The 15,179-nt window shown below is 46.1% G+C and overlaps 5 protein-coding genes across 5 annotated transcripts; 3 read left to right on the forward strand and 2 right to left on the reverse strand.

Annotated features, from left to right (window-relative positions):
• Positions 1–3: 3 nt before the first annotated feature.
• Positions 4–1,090, forward strand: F4822DRAFT_415613 (uncharacterized protein). The gene is made up of 4 exons (XM_051459244.1): positions 4–205; positions 268–301; positions 431–740; positions 810–1,090. Exons 1-4 carry the CDS (start codon positions 156–158, stop codon positions 974–976), a joined length of 561 nt encoding a protein of 186 aa, XP_051310350.1. The 5' UTR covers positions 4–155; the 3' UTR covers positions 977–1,090.
• A 3-nt stretch (positions 1,091–1,093) lies between these two features.
• Positions 1,094–2,347, reverse strand: F4822DRAFT_367249 (uncharacterized protein). The gene is made up of 2 exons (XM_051456206.1): positions 2,293–2,347; positions 1,094–2,097 (listed from the first exon to the last, which is right to left on the reverse strand). The coding sequence occupies exon 2, from the start codon at positions 1,937–1,939 to the stop codon at positions 1,454–1,456; it is 486 nt and encodes a 161-aa protein (XP_051310351.1). The 5' UTR covers positions 1,940–2,097; positions 2,293–2,347; the 3' UTR covers positions 1,094–1,453.
• Positions 2,348–3,833: 1,486 nt separating this feature from the next.
• On the reverse strand, positions 3,834–5,061 carry F4822DRAFT_433120 (DUF1295-domain-containing protein; the record flags this gene model as incomplete). Its single annotated transcript, XM_051461785.1, has 4 exons — positions 3,834–4,252; positions 4,301–4,524; positions 4,578–4,642; positions 4,702–5,061. 4 exons carry the CDS (start codon positions 5,059–5,061, stop codon positions 3,834–3,836), a joined length of 1,068 nt encoding a protein of 355 aa, XP_051310352.1.
• Positions 5,062–5,714: 653 nt separating this feature from the next.
• On the forward strand, positions 5,715–8,226 carry F4822DRAFT_445939 (prokaryotic type I DNA topoisomerase; the record flags this gene model as incomplete). Its single annotated transcript, XM_051463451.1, has 6 exons — positions 5,715–5,795; positions 5,860–6,057; positions 6,118–6,296; positions 6,349–6,518; positions 6,565–7,883; positions 7,944–8,226. 6 exons carry the CDS (start codon positions 5,715–5,717, stop codon positions 7,980–7,982), a joined length of 1,986 nt encoding a protein of 661 aa, XP_051310353.1. The 3' UTR covers positions 7,983–8,226.
• A 3,218-nt stretch (positions 8,227–11,444) lies between these two features.
• On the forward strand, positions 11,445–13,016 carry F4822DRAFT_367295 (putative Sin3 binding protein-domain-containing protein). The gene has a single exon (XM_051456208.1). The coding sequence runs from the start codon at positions 11,557–11,559 to the stop codon at positions 12,640–12,642; it is 1,086 nt and encodes a 361-aa protein (XP_051310354.1). The 5' UTR covers positions 11,445–11,556; the 3' UTR covers positions 12,643–13,016.
• Positions 13,017–15,179: the final 2,163 nt, after the last annotated feature.

Genomic DNA, 15,179 nt, shown 5'->3' on the forward strand with positions numbered 1-15,179 from the left:
GAACGTCATTATAATCAATCGATTTTACGATTTTAATAAAACTGCCGAAGCTTCCTCCTCAACGCCTATGAATTTCCTAGCTATCTAAATCACTTTAAAGTTCTGTATATATTTTCTCAGTTTTAAATCGCAACACTTGGAAACCTGTCTTCATAATGGGTGATGGTTCAATCCTCTTTTCCTTAGCACCGTACCATGTCTTATCGTAGGTCCAACAATACTCTAGCGAAGACAAGCTTTCAAAGTTCACAGCTAATTTCACAACAGCTACGGTACACTATTAGGAACGCAGGTGTTCCATGTAAGTGACATGTTGCTCAATTATTCCATCCGATAAACCTATCCATCTTCGATTAGCCGAATAGCCTTTCGACATTACCTCCTAGTAACCGAATCGAACCAATTGACCAACTAAATACCAATCGAATAGACTTTCATCAATTCCATAGCCTCCTTTAAAGTACTCGAAAGACCCCAATTCGCTATATTACAGCGCGCTGTTTTCCCTGCATATTTCGGTATCCAAGCCGCCGTTCCCGCCGTCCTCGCCCTTACATATCCGGGTAGCAAAAGCTCCATACACGGTCTCGGGGTACCTTCGAGTTTCGCCGGTGTACTTCACGAGTCGAACCGCTGGGGTGTTTTATTGCCTCTCGGAACGGCATTTGCGGCAGGACTTTTCAACTTAGTCTACCTACTCCCCGAGACGAACAAGATTACCGCCCTGAGACGACAGCAAGGTAGGCACTACACATACAAAAACCTAGGTAGGGTATAGGGCCTGTCGCTAATACGAAGTAATGGCGCAGAAGAAAAAGATGGCAAAGCGAGTTACGACAAACCACCGCATTCGAAGGAAATGACAGCACTGAATAAGCAATTCGGTCAGATCCACGGCATTTCGTCGCTGGTCAATTTGATCACCATAATTGCGACCGTTGTCTATGGTTTCAATCTATCCTCAAGACTCAAGTAAATCAGTAGATGAGGGTATGTTTGTAACAGGGTCAATCTACGCCTACCTACTAGAATGAATTACGTGTACATGACACCAAGAAATACGAAACCATCAAAAGCTGTCAATCAAACAGTAAACTGCGAAAATCACCCGTAAACCGTTAATTTATTAAAACTGTCTACGTAGCAAAAGACACAACAAATTGCCCGTAAAATGCATGAAATTTCCAGGATAACCCAGATTCCCAGCGACATACAAATATGTGAAATCCCCACTGTCCGGGTATGTAACGCAAAAAAATACGCCGTCTAAAACAGTCCGAAACAGCAGACGTATCCAGATACGCCCCCCGATTTCGTTTCGTTGATCCCTGGGTATAATGCATACAAAGGGGATAGATAATGCCTGCCAATCAACTAATCAAATTGCCCATTTCCTCCATGAACACCTGTAACTTCCTTAGGTAGGTAGGAAAAGTTGAGTAGAGTTGCTGGTTTAGATTTGTCCGGCTAGAGCGAGTAACTCCCTCTTAGCATTCGCTAGCTTGCGCGCTCTCGTCTCGCCGTCTTCTACTACAGCCGGCGATGCGGGTAAGGCAGCTGCGCGCTGGAGTGAACTGTGTAGTGAGCGCGGGAGTGGCTTCATGGCTAATTGCGCTGCGACATCGAGTTCGCCCGTTGGCGCGGCGTACTCCCGCTCCAAGGGTGGGATTGGGTAGTTAGTGCCGATCATTGAGTTGCTGATTTTCGCCGCGGTGCTAGGTGTGATTGTGGGGGTTTCTTCCTCGGTTTCGGAGGATGAGGTTGAGGTTGTAGGGGACGGACTCGCTTCTGGGAAGTAGCTTGATGAGACTTCCGCTGGTTGTGTGGTGGTGAGGAGGCTCCGTCCCTTTGCGGAGGCCTGCGAGGAGGATGTGGGAGCTTTGGGGAAGGTCACGCGGTCTTCCGTCACGATGGTGAGGGTCTTTCCAGATGCAGACATGGTGATGAAGATGTTCTATGAGTATAGGTAGATAAATGGGTAGGTAGAAGATAGCAGTCAGACGTTTAGATTGTTGTTTACTTATAGTGAGCAAGCAAGGTCAAGTTCAGATAAGTTATGTATATGTGGTTGAATTTTAGAAGACGTCTTTCCTCCCGCTTTGACAGGTATTTAGCTGATTAGCTCAGATCGAGTTACAGATTTGAAATAGTTGAGAAAACAAAGGAAGAAAACCGAAAAGAAAGATGAGGGCACGAGACACATATGTATACATCTGGTCTCTGGAGATAGGAGGTAAGCAAACTCAGAGAAAGAAGAGAATAATCCATCGGCTTTCCATCTCATCCACTTACATGGAACCCCCACTCTGTATCCTGTCTTCGGAAGATGGATCTACTTGCCTACTGTGTACTAATAACGTGCATTCCTTTTTAGTGTATATGGATGCATTCACCGCCGTGGTTTTGCTCGACATACCTAGGTATAAACCCATGTTACCAACAAAATGGCTTGCAGTAGTAGGAAGCACAAGCAAACAAGGGTTCGGTTCATTCGTCAGCGGTGAATTATTTAGTATCCGTATACTCAGTGGTATTAGTATTACCTAGGCTGCTAGGTATATTATTGCTTCGTACACCTCGCTAGACTGCAGTCAGGGTCCTCGGCCCCACTCTCCTTTGCTGGGACCCTAAGCAAAAGCACACCATGATGCATAGCAGCATGGTATCGTGAAATGTTGTAATGTTGTAATCTGGATGAGGCGGCGCCAATGGACGGTTGAGGTGGGTTTTGATTAGGTGGGTGGTTGGCAAGGCGGGTTTCGTATTGGATCATCCCTTTCGGAGGGTGGACCGCTTCGACTCGCCATTCTTCGTAACTTTGAAGGTTGCAAATTCAACGTCGGTCTGTTGATCTTCTACTATTATTGTAGAACAACTGTTCAGTTTTAATGAAATTTTTGATAGCTGTATAGTGTTGGCGAGCGGGAAAAGTGATATTTTCCAAAGACAAATCATACAATCTCTTGTTGAGAGGACACGTGAGCATTTCCTTAGTAGATATGACCATTGAAATTACGAGAGCAGCACGGAGTTTGTCTAAGCGAGGTCATGAACCCAAGTCCGTACGTTGGTATTACTCATTTGGCAATAGGCCGACCGTGTTAATTCTTATTCATAAATAACAAGCCACTGACTCTATAGACTTTGTGCTTGGCCGCTGTAGTATGTAGTGCTTCGAAAATGCAACGTTTTCTTATTTATGTAGTAATAGCCGTTTACATGACAAGGATAGTCCGTGGTAGTTAGGAAGGTAGATCATCTCCTGAGTTCTTGGAGTAGAATACTCCGAAGGGTAGCAAAATGTCCAGTTAGTTAGTGTTGGCTTATATGATCCAATAAACAGTTTGCGTCACAGCACCAATAGTCATCTGAAAAGGGAACGCCTCCGTATGCTGTCCGCCATCATCATCGGTCAAAGTCCTTGTCGGGTGTCCGGTATTTGTGGGGCTGAAGGATCGTGGGATGCATAGCAAGGCCGCATAAGTGTGGACTCTTCCGACAGCACACATAATAGTTGATGCAGGCCTTTATCTTCTATTAACCTGGGTAGGAATTTGTTGGCCACCTGAAAGGCTATTTTGTTGAATAAATCATTGGCGTTTTTCATAATGGATCTATTCAAGATCAACTGCCTTATTCTTGCGTATTGAGACACCCCCCGCACTATACCATTATACGAGGACGAATAGATTACACGATCGAGCTTTATTGTTCCGGGTTGGCGCTGCATAACTGCGTCATACTGCAGTAGAGCGCTGACTTATCTGACGACTTAAATACGCATGTGAACGCATTTAGCGAACACCATCCGGTGATTAAATATTAGATCTTCTCTACCTTTGCTTTGTCTTTTGGCGCTTCGCTACGTCGCTCGTCCGAGCCATGTTTGGTGATGCCGATGGCGCTTTGTATGCAGTTAGGCTAGGTATATGAGCACCAATTTGCTTCTTGTACAACTTGTACTCGGGGTATTTTTCGGCACTGATCAATTCTGTGAGCCAGGTCGATCCCTGAAAAATCATAAGTAGGACTACAACGCCAATTCCCGTCCAGTTGTAGAGGGACTTGCTTGCGTAACAACCCCATTGGTACAACAAGATCCAGATCGTTTGTTCGGCTGCAAAGTTAGGATGTCTGCAGTATGCCCACAAGCCGGAAGTGATAAAACCTCGGTCTAGATCTTCTTGTGTGAAACCGCATCCGCGCGGGATTTTCGCAGTCTGCTGATACTGCTTCTTCGCTGCTTGGTAGTCTAATATTTGTTAGCAGCGATCTAAATAAGTATTGTGAGACTGCCTACCCCATTGTTGTTGGTCGCTGAACCACTCGGAGAGGACAAGTCCAAGTTCGACAGCCGTAAAACCTAGGTCCACAGCCGTGGCCTCGTGCTCAAATTTTGAAGCTAGCAAGACAATATAGGTCGGTGCCGCCAGAAAGAAGAGTAGTATGCTCTGGATGAACGAGATGAAAGTTGCATTGAATAATGAAAATAGTACCGGATGTACTTTGCTTCGGATTATCGCCCTGCATGCCGCGTTAGGGTGCTTGATCAAAGTGGGAGTATCAAAGAATTATACCATCTGTAGTCCTCTGACCCAATATCATAGCCTCCCTTCCGCCAATAATTAAAAGTCAATCGAGCCTTGTGAATATTAGCTACAGCGAACCGAAAGAGCAAGACTACCTTATTCCTTCACATACGCTCCATATAACACTCCATAACAATATTAGATCTACCCGCTGACTTGGAAGATTATTTAGGTGCGACCAGGCAGCAAAATGGGCATTGTATATTGTAGGTAACAAACTCCACATGCGATCGACTTGGGAATAGTTGCGATTAACTTCGGCAGCAACTAGGAATATGGCACCGAGGAATATGGAAAATCCAAGCCCTGATATAAACGGGTTGGTAGTCTTATATAGTTCGACGAGAGAATCGTGGTTCGATACGGTGTCAACGATCTTTCTAGGTAGTTCGTACAGTTGTGGTAGGTAGGGCTCAACCACCTGGGAGTAGTCGGCGCAATCTTCGAACGCATTCACCCATGGTAAAGCCATATCGTATTTTCGAGTTGTTGATGGAAATCGAAGGTACGGTTAGGAGAAGGTGACATCAACTTGTCGCCAAAACAATTCAAATTATTAGAGGACGTCATGACTTTGTTCAAGAACAGCTTTCAGCATGCGAGCATCGAAGCTTGGGATTAATGGCACGGGCCACTCTTGGTCCTAGCTTCTAAAGCGGGTCCAGGGGGCTGAGGGGCACTCTGTAATAGTATCACAACGCTAACCTCGAGGGCTTTAGCTGCAGTAAGCTAGGCGCCAATCAAGCACTAGCCCAACTAAATAATCCAGGATGTTTACGGGGAAGCTTCAACATAGAAAAATAAAAAATAAAAGTTCAGAAGGCACGCGATGTTAATCTTAGAAACTGAAAATATATAGCAAACCTATAAATTTTCAACTTCAAAGTTATCGTCTTAGCTAGCGCATCTGAATCAAAACTAGAGAAACCCCCAACTCACAGCACTCCGACGATGAAATAACCATGGAACGTGATCTCTCAAGTAACCGTCTGCTGTTCTCACTCACGCGTGACGGCGTTCCTTATGAAGCATTCGCCTAGCTACGTACGTCGTGTCGGATGGGCATATAGAGTAGTAGCCTTGCGATATTGCGACTATCGACTCATTATACGACGTAAATCAACCATGCGAGTTCTCTGTGTCGCTGAGAAGCCGTCTATCGCGAAAGCTGTTGCTGGGCATCTATCAGGCAATCAGGTTACAGTTGTTAGTTGCAAATCCAAGTTAACATGGATGTCTGCCAAATACCAAGTTTCTAACCCCAGCATAGCACAATACGCCAGAAAAATACATCAAGAACTATGTCTTTGATTATGACTTCGGAAGGCCTTGGGATCACTGTCAAGTTACTATGACCTCTGTACTTGGCCATATCACATCCGCTGTCTTCCCTGCCGACTATAAGAATTGGGAATTTCCTCCCCCAGAACGGCTGTTCGATGCGCCCGTGAATATCATCACTTCCGAGGTGGGTATTCCAACATCCAATATGCAGCAACTATCAATTCTCTAATGGTGCGATTCGTAGGACAAAACGAAGGTGGCAGAAAATATCGAAAAGCAAGCACGCTATGCCAATGCGTTATGCATTTGGACAGACTGTGATCGAGAAGGAGAACACATAGGCTATGAGATCTGTGAAGCCGCCAGGAAAGGCAACAGGACTCTAGATATTAAGAGGGCCAAATTCAGCAATATCGAGAGAGCGTCAGTGGTCTACCGACTTGTCAGTATCGAATAAATAACTAACGAAACCCAGACATATCTTAAATGCATCCCGCAATCTCATCGATCTTGATTTGAGGCAAGTCAATGCTGTTGCCTCTCGTATTGAATTAGACCTTAGGATAGGGTATGCGTTCACTCGTTTCTTGACTACGAATCTTAGGACGCTGGGAGGACCTTTTCAAAAGCTCATGCTAAGCTATGGTTTGTTATCTCGAACCCATTATACTGGATTCTTCTAACTTCGCAGGATCCTGCCAATTTCCAACTCTCGGGTTTGTGGTAGACCGATACTTCAAAGTGAGAAATTTCAAGCCAGAGCAGTTCTGGAGCATCAAGGTCATGCATAAACGAGAAGGCATTGATGTCCACTTTAGTTGGTCTCGAAATCGCCTCTTCGATAGGGCATCTGTGGTCATCTTCTATGAGAGGTGTCTGGCGGCCAAGAAAGCCAAGGTAGTTAAGGTTCAAGAGAAACCTACGAAGAAATGGAAGCCCTTGCCGTTGACTACAGTCGAATTGCAGAAGATGGCTACGATATTTCTACACATGACTGGTCAGCAGGCAATGGAGGCCGCAGAAAGTCTCTACAACAAGGGATTCATCAGCTATCCGAGAACAGAAACCGATCGTTTCGATCCCGGTATGAATTTGCGTACACTGGTTCAAAAGCAAACCCAGTCGAACTCCTGGGGCGAATTTGCGCAGAACTTGACCGATGGTGGATTTCAACAGCCACGGCAAGGACGTAACGACGACAAAGCACATCCTCCAATTCACCCAATCACATATGTGGAACCAACAGCTCTCAACGATAGGGAAAAGAAGGTCTATGAATTCGTCGTTCGGCGATTTCTAGCCTGCTGTGCAGAGGATGCTAAAGGTGTGGCTACAGATGTGGACATCTTATATAGAGAGGAGTCCTTCCATGCTCATGGCGTTGTTGTCTTGGAACGAAACTATTTAGATGTTTACATTTATGACAAGTGGACCGGTACCGTCCAACTTCCCAAATTCACCGTCGGGGAGCTCTTCGAACCCACCGAAGCTCTTATGACAGAAGGCAAGACAGCGCCCCCCAATTACCTGACTGAGGCAGATTTAATTGCTCTTATGGATGCCAATGGCATTGGGACAGATGCTACTATGGCAGAACACATCCAGAAGATCCAAGAGAGAGACTACGTTCGTACCGTACCACGAAATTCAAGGTCAGCAGGCAACGACGACGAGGGAGAAGACGCCCCACCAGCACGAGGTGGGCGTGGAGGTCGTGGTGGGCACGGTGGTCGTGGCCGAGGAGGGCGCGGTGGAGGATCTACAACCGGTGGGCGAGGAGGGGTGATGGAGTTCATCCCAACCCAACTGGGAGTAGCTTTAATCGAAGGGTTCGACAGGATGAATTTTGAGACCAGTCTCGGGAAACCATTTCTACGAAAGGAGATGGAACTAAAAATGAAAGCCATCTGCGAGGGTCTTACGACTAAGGAGGACGTCCTGAACGAGAGTATTCAGCAATATCGTCAAGTCTACTTGCAATCGAAGCAGAAGTTGACAGTGCTCAAAGCGGTAAGTTCTAATATTAGTATATCTCTCATCCAGGGGCGAATTGCTAACCCAACACTTAAGGCCTGTCGGCAGTATGTCTTCCAACAGAATGGCGGCTGAAAGTGAAGATCGACTTAGTTTTGCCGATTAGTATGGCTAAGGTCTCATTGGGTTGATTCTACGAAAGTCGCTCATGTTCTAATACTAAGTAGCAACGCATACGCAAACAACACAAACTTTTCTGCGGACCGAATCCTAATCCTTGGTGGAAGATAACGGGTGGTTGAGGCAAATACGCCGCACAGCCTTCCTTGATCTTTACTCCGAGCATCGGCGCTTTTCATTACTCAGACTGATGACGCTCGGCCTAAGGGTATACTTAGGCAAAATGATCTCCGACGATGGGCTAAACTAATCTAGGACGCGTGCGAAACACCCATTTGCGAATTGGATGAAACTTAAACGCAGGATCCAATTCTCTCAGTTGGCGTCTATACGGGTCCATCTTCGTGCGTGCGCTCCTCCATGGTATCGCGAAATTACGGAGCAAGTCATACCTTACCTACATAGCTGTAACACCCGGCGCATCCCCACCTAAGCTAGAGAATATGTCGTCGGATCGCGTTATCCTAAAACGTGGGGGATTCGTACTGGATGATGGGTTATTCTCGCGAAACTCTTCTAGCGGGGTAGTTGAGAGCTCTACAATGTTGAGTTGCGACACAAAATACGACCCCTCTTTGGATACCACCATTCACGATCGCGTACTACCCGACATTGAGTACCATTCTCTATTCTATCACATTCCTGACTGCCGGGTAACCGTGCTGGGATTTACCTTCAACAGCGACAACGATTCAGTTGTTGGTGATTCAGAACAATTGAACAATTGACATATGTCTGGGCATCGTGATCAATTCATAGGCAATTGTTCCAATGGCGATTCATAGCCACCATAGAATTACCCAGCGCTTCCTGGTATCCTAGGGCTATAGAAAGCCACTCGTTCCCGAAAAGAAAGCCGTCGGGACACTGATAGCCCCGGTATTCCGTTGCGTCGTTTCGTCACTGGGTTGGCACTACCTGCGAGCTAGCTGAAGATTGGTGGGATGGAGTAAAAGTAATCGTGCATCACGATGGCGATTTTCAACCAATCACATCGAAGCGCAGGTACAACGTGAGGAATTCCTGGGACCATGGCTTTCGAAATTCGGGAATCATGTGGTACCACAGTTCGACCTATCCGGTTGCGCATTTTCCAATTCAATTCAATGACTTTCCGGGAGTGTGCGCAGTGTCAAACAATTAACAAGCTAGCAAGAAGTCCAGGCCAGCACGAAATTCGTTCATACGTAGGTACACGAAACACCAACATAGCCGATTAAGAGGGGAAGTTGAGGCTGCACATGGAAACAATGTTGGGGAGGTGTATTGTGTCTCGATTCGATTGACGGGAATGAAAATTCCCAGCCTTCTTTCTTTTTTACACTGACCAAGAATCAATCCCGATATCATTGGACCGAGGGAAGGTTGTAATGCGAAGCTGTGCCTAGCTGCGGGCGATTGTGCTTTGCACATTGATAATGCGGACTTCCAGTCTCGGCTGGGTCTATATGGTAATGGCTTGTTGGATAGAGATAGTGCCATTCCATCCCTTGCCATGCGAGATAACCGGGGTGGACAAATAGATAGATGCCGTTCGGCTCAATGGCGGTTTTCAGTATCAAGCCATTCCCCCAAAGCGGACTGCCATACATAGACCCCACGAGTTTTCCTTATGTGGGACCCCCCCCAGAGATTCAGTATCTGCACGATGATAGAGATGGGGATGGGAGATGGGGGGATATTTCCAAGGAAGTGCATTTTTCAACAACTTCACCTTACTGTATCTATCCATGGTCTTTTTCACTACTACATAAGGTACATAAGGTATTAAAATAACTGGTGCGTACCTAATTGTTCAGGTAAGCAGTAGAACTTAGGGCAAATCCGAAAACATGTGGCCACACGTCATACCACGCATGTCTTCGGGTTCTAGGTCCTAGAGTAAGCTGCATCTTTCGGGAATGTACCGAGGGTTCCATTACATTACATGTACATCACCACAAAACAGGGCCAGGCACCAAAGGGAGAGTACATACAAAGTACCTATCCGGGTAGACAAGACAACAAAGAAATCTGCGAGGTGGCTGAATACCTCACTGTTAGGTAAGTGTATATGAACACCTACCTAATGAATAAACCTGTCAAAGATCTACCTTTATGTCGATAGATACCGAAATATTGAACACATCATCGTTTCATGAGTCAAGCTGTCATTGCTTAGCTCTAAGGCGTTGAATAGAAGGGAATTAATTAGGTCATTCATTACCTATGGTAACCCTGTCTTGTCACAATGATAAGACCCCAATACGGACACGATACTCCTACTCTCTCGCCACAGTAAAACATGGGGATCACACCTAGAGATGATTTTTTACTTGTTTAAGTATTACTACATACTACACACATGCGTAGCATAGCCTTCTTTTAGACCTAAAGTAGGGTTGGGTTGGTAATGATGGCATTGCTAAGAAAATGTATTTATGTATTCTTCTTGTTAGTTCAGCGTACGTAAGGCTCCTCCCTCCTCCATAGGACTCAAGGAATAGGTACCTAGCTTAGCAGCTTGGAGACTATATGTATGGATGTAAGAGTTGAAAGTTCTTGTTTTTAGCGATTCTTATCTGGATTAGTATCAGAAATACGTTACATAAATCCATATGCATGCATTAGGTATTATGTATACCATATTATGTAGTATAGATGTTTGATGTTTGACTTCAGGAACGAAGAAGGAGGAATGGGATTCAACTTTAAGGAAGAGCGAGTAGTCCTTTCATTATGTGTCTAGGTAATATGTAGGTACCTCCTTACAAGATGGATACAAGATACGTACTCCAAACAAACCTTCGCAATGCGTATTGGTGTACCCAATTTCCTTTATTAGACGCACCACCGCTAGTTCGCTAGGACCACTCCCTGCTCAAAGCGTCCAAGCAATCAGGTGCTAGTATTAACCCCTGTGCGCCGTGCGTCGCCTGCTGACCCTGCTGAACAACAACACGCCCCCCCTGACCACGACCCGGTACGGACTAGTTACAGGTACCTAGGTACGAACCAGTTACGGTCTGCAGTACAGAGTACCTACGTACAACCAGTAGAACCTTCCGCTGTCTCATTGTTGTTAGCGAGAGTTATTATTATTACTTTAGTAGGTCGCAGCCGTCGCTCGCCGCTCTTCCTACCTGTTGATCTTTCCTGCTCGTCAAGGAAATATCAACAACAACAGAAATCAACATCACCGCATCTTTTTGCACTCCCTTCAGAGTCATCTTTTGTCACAGTAAAGATAATCGCGTTAGCCTAGCCAACTTGTTCCCACTTCAATCTTTTTTGTTTTCGCTCTTTTGACGAAAACAAATTAACAAAACTGTTCGCCATATTGTAATCGCCTACTTCGGACCTTGTCTTTGTAAGTGACTCACCCTGACTCTATCCCACGACTTCATTCCTTCTACTATATCTTCGGCTTCATCAATATTCATTACAAGACGCGTATTACATACCAATTCTACCATTCCAAACCAACAATTATCTAACCTCGGCGTCGCTTGACTTGATAGACTCGTCTCGAAGTATTCAAGAACCCAAAATGGCAACCATGGCATTGGCTACTGCTCGCGATATCCCTATGACCTCCCATCTCGGCCGAGACAACTTAACTGCTGTAGCGGCCAACAGGAGCGTCCCTGTGACACGAACTCATTCCCTACCGACTCCCCCCAATTCCATATCACCTACGCTACCGCCCCATGGCCTCAAGGCCCAGCTGCAAAAGGCGAGACTCGACTCTATTGATTCCGACTTAGATCTTCACGAAGGTCACGAACGCAGCCCCGTCGGTTCGCCGGCCTTTGAGTCTGCAGGAGCTATCACTCCGGCTCTACTAGCCAAATTTCATCTCCCGGAGATCCTCCTGAACCACGGACCCTTGGCAATTCGTTACATCATGGGTTATCTCACGACCTCGGTGCCCGGTTTCGCGGGAATTCCTCCGCCGAAGGCAAGAAGACTAGTTGTGGCAGCGCTGGAAGGACGTGGACAAGGACACGGTGTCGAAGGTGGAGGAGTGGATGGCGATGTGGAATTCCAAAAGGTCGGATGGGGCCGATGGGACGCCAAGCGACGCGGTGAAGCAACTCGACTATCCGCGGGCGAAGCCAACTCAGGCTCCTACCCGACTAGCATACCAATCTCGAAAGGCGCAGGATGGAATGGCGACCGATCCCGACTCAATACACGTGCCACTAGCAATGGGAATTCGGCGGCCTTCTCTCACGACGATCGAGATGCAAATATGATGGAGAACGAGGCAGATAAGATGTCCCTCGACTCTCTAGATGGGCCTGCTTCGGCCTCGTGCTCCTCGGCGCCCGATAATGAGGACATGATCATGAATGATGACCCCGAGGACGCTACCGACGACGAAGACTGGGCAGCAGTAGGTGCTGCCGCGTTACGAGCGGCGTCATACTCCAGTCCGAACGAAGCCCGCCAAGGTGCAAACCAATCTTCTTCACGTGTATATAACTCTTCCGGATTCCGATCATTCTCCGGTACTTCCGGTATGCTTAGAGAACCTCGTCTCGATAACATCGACCTAGACGCACTAGCGGCTTCGTCTGATGCGCAAGAGCGCGAGGCTATCCAAGCACTTTTACAACTCGGTTCTGTATAAATAATCTAGCATGGACGGCGTTTGTCAGGAGACGCCCCGGTTCGGGCGGGATTGGTTTGGTTTGGTTGGCTGGACTGGCTGGGCTGGTTATCGTCGTTGTCCCTTTCTCTGGTCGAGGCGTACATTTGTCATACCGATCATCTCTATTATCGCCTTGCGACTTCTTTTTTTCATCTTCCGACATCCGGCGTCTGGCATCTCGGGAATAATCATCATAGGTATCCCATTATTTCCTATCCAGGGAGATCACGGTTTTATTCCCGGAACATTCCTCCCTGTCGATGGTATCATTTGCATGGCATTTCTCTCAACCCTGGAGGTGGGTCGCATCTCCGCGGTTGTGAGCGGTTCGGAGTTTTGTCATTTCGACTTCCTTTGTTTTTCATCCCGTTATTACACGAATTCACGAATTATAACGGCGAGCTTATCCCGATTCACCTTCATCAGGGAACTAGCCGTCACCAATTTCGAGGAAATATCCGGTTAACCTTGAGCCTGTGGATATTCTCCTTTGTGCGCTCGGTCCCAGATACCCTCTTATGGCACCTAAATCTTCGCTTGCACATTATACCCCCATTGCGACGTACATATAATCGATTTTTAATTACACCTCATTTTCCGCTGGCAGAAAATATCCACTATCATCAACACCCCCTGCCTTCAACAGCAATTTGCAGGGGAGAAGAAATTCACAACTCCGATATAATCAGCGGACTTCGGAACAAACGCCCTTGCGTCATTATTATTTTAGCAAGGACCGGGCGCGCTATTATCATATTTTAATTTTAAGGGCGACATTTTAACGCTCTCGATGAGGGTTAGGGGAGGAGACATGAGGGGGAAGTTAACTTGAGTTGATACGAATATGCTGGATAAGGAAGAAAAAAAAATAGCTAGCCAAATTGTCGGCGACGCTATTTTAGTTGGTAGTGGTACTAGGTAGTGTGGAGAATAAGGGGTTCGAGTGGATATCTTTGTAAAGTGGTTATCGCTCAACGCCATTATATCCATCCATCTATTGTAAGGGCTAAGAAGAGGGTTCTCCACAATGTTTTTTGCTCGGCCGGTACAGAAAAGTAAAAAAGCCAAAAAGAGACGAGGAGAAAAGGATAGCTAATAGCTCCTGAGAGGAATTAAGTTGGATTTGCAGATTTCTAGCTCTTCGGTACTTCATCACCACTCAACAACAAATGAGCATAAATCGTCCAACCCAATAATCATATCTTGTGTCTTGTGTGCTATGTATTGGAGATATCGTGAAATGCTTCAGGGCTTGAGCCCCAGTGTTCGCTTACAATATATCTAGTCTGTTTGGTGTCTTTAGTTTGCTCTTGGGTCGTCTTTCAGGTCAGCATTTATGGGTACTAGCTGAGGAAAATCTTCGAAAATCCTCCGCATACTACCTAAAATAATTAGGGTCGTCGTCGACTAGCGGGCTACTTAGACAGGTGGGACGGTTGACTGACGCCAACTACTTATAGGATATCGTACCGATGATCACGAGACTAATTGCCTAAGTAAAGCAGCTTAGGAATTGGAGATAGGAAGCTTGGAGCTATGACGTAGATAGAGCAGAGGGAATTATTGCTCGTGTTTGATAGTTTGTGCGAGATGATAAGGGTTAACTAACTACCTAGGCTAACTAAATAGGTTGGAAAGGGGGGAGTGAGGAGATGCTATCCTCGGATAGTCGTCGGCTAGCCCCTCATATTAGGCGGCTCTTACACCTGGTGTAGATGTATTGGTGATCACTTCTAGTGGTGGATCGTGGGTATTAGGTATAAGATAAGCACAGTCATCCGGATGTAGATCCATAGGGCTTACCTGATGATCGTATAGTACGGAGCTGAAAGACGACGGACTTATGGGGCATATAAGACTCCGATGCGACGTAGTCCATACGGCTTGAGGGTTGATAATTTGGGAGGGTACGATATCGGCGCGGATGAGCCTTTTGATGATACTACCTACTTAATATAAGGATGAGGGCTACGTGGATTTTCCGCCATAATATATTTTGCAAAAGGAGGTATTTCTTATCGGAGTGGAGGTACTATCTCATTGCCGCGTGATAACCCGTCAAGCAAGGGTATTGTCATCATCTTTAAGGTCGATAGAGTATAACCCACCGCATGTAAAAGTGTCCCTATCTAGTGTTGATAAGGTAAAGAGCATGCATGTAAGTGGCTTCTATTTGCCAACAGTTGGGTGATAAGGTGAGACCAAGAACTCGGCCGAATGTGTGTAACGTCGAGCTCGTCCGCTAGTAGCATTTTAAAACGAAGGTTATTCTTACGAGCTGAAGTTAGTTCTTCATATACGACAACTCAAATTTTTGCCTAGGTGTAAAGGATATGCCTTCAGTCATCTCAAGTTGGTAGTGTAAGCTAAACCATCGTTGGGCTACAGCCTTACGCTGCAGGGAAACGTCTGATTGCTCTCAACACTAAACAACCTACGTTAACTCAAATCTAAATCGCAACACGATAAAACGGTTCAAGGTTGTTATAAGCTCATTAGCTTGTAAGATCTGAAGT

Source organism: Hypoxylon trugodes, assembly GCF_022578975.1.
Source record: "Hypoxylon trugodes strain CBS 135444 unplaced genomic scaffold F4822scaffold_9, whole genome shotgun sequence".
NCBI classification, from domain to species: domain Eukaryota; kingdom Fungi; phylum Ascomycota; class Sordariomycetes; order Xylariales; family Hypoxylaceae; genus Hypoxylon; species Hypoxylon trugodes.

Coding starts and splice junctions, on each gene's coding strand:
- F4822DRAFT_415613 (XM_051459244.1), top strand. CDS start 156: ATGGGTGATGGTTCAATCCTCTTTTCCTTAGCACCGTACCATGTCTTA. Junction 206..267: donor GCACCGTACCATGTCTTATC/GTAGGTCCAACA, acceptor ATTTCACAACAG/CTACGGTACACTATTAGGAA. Junction 302..430: donor TAGGAACGCAGGTGTTCCAT/GTAAGTGACATG, acceptor CCAATCGAATAG/ACTTTCATCAATTCCATAGC.
- F4822DRAFT_367249 (XM_051456206.1), bottom strand. CDS start 1,939: ATGTCTGCATCTGGAAAGACCCTCACCATCGTGACGGAAGACCGCGTG.
- F4822DRAFT_367295 (XM_051456208.1), top strand. CDS start 11,557: ATGGCAACCATGGCATTGGCTACTGCTCGCGATATCCCTATGACCTCC.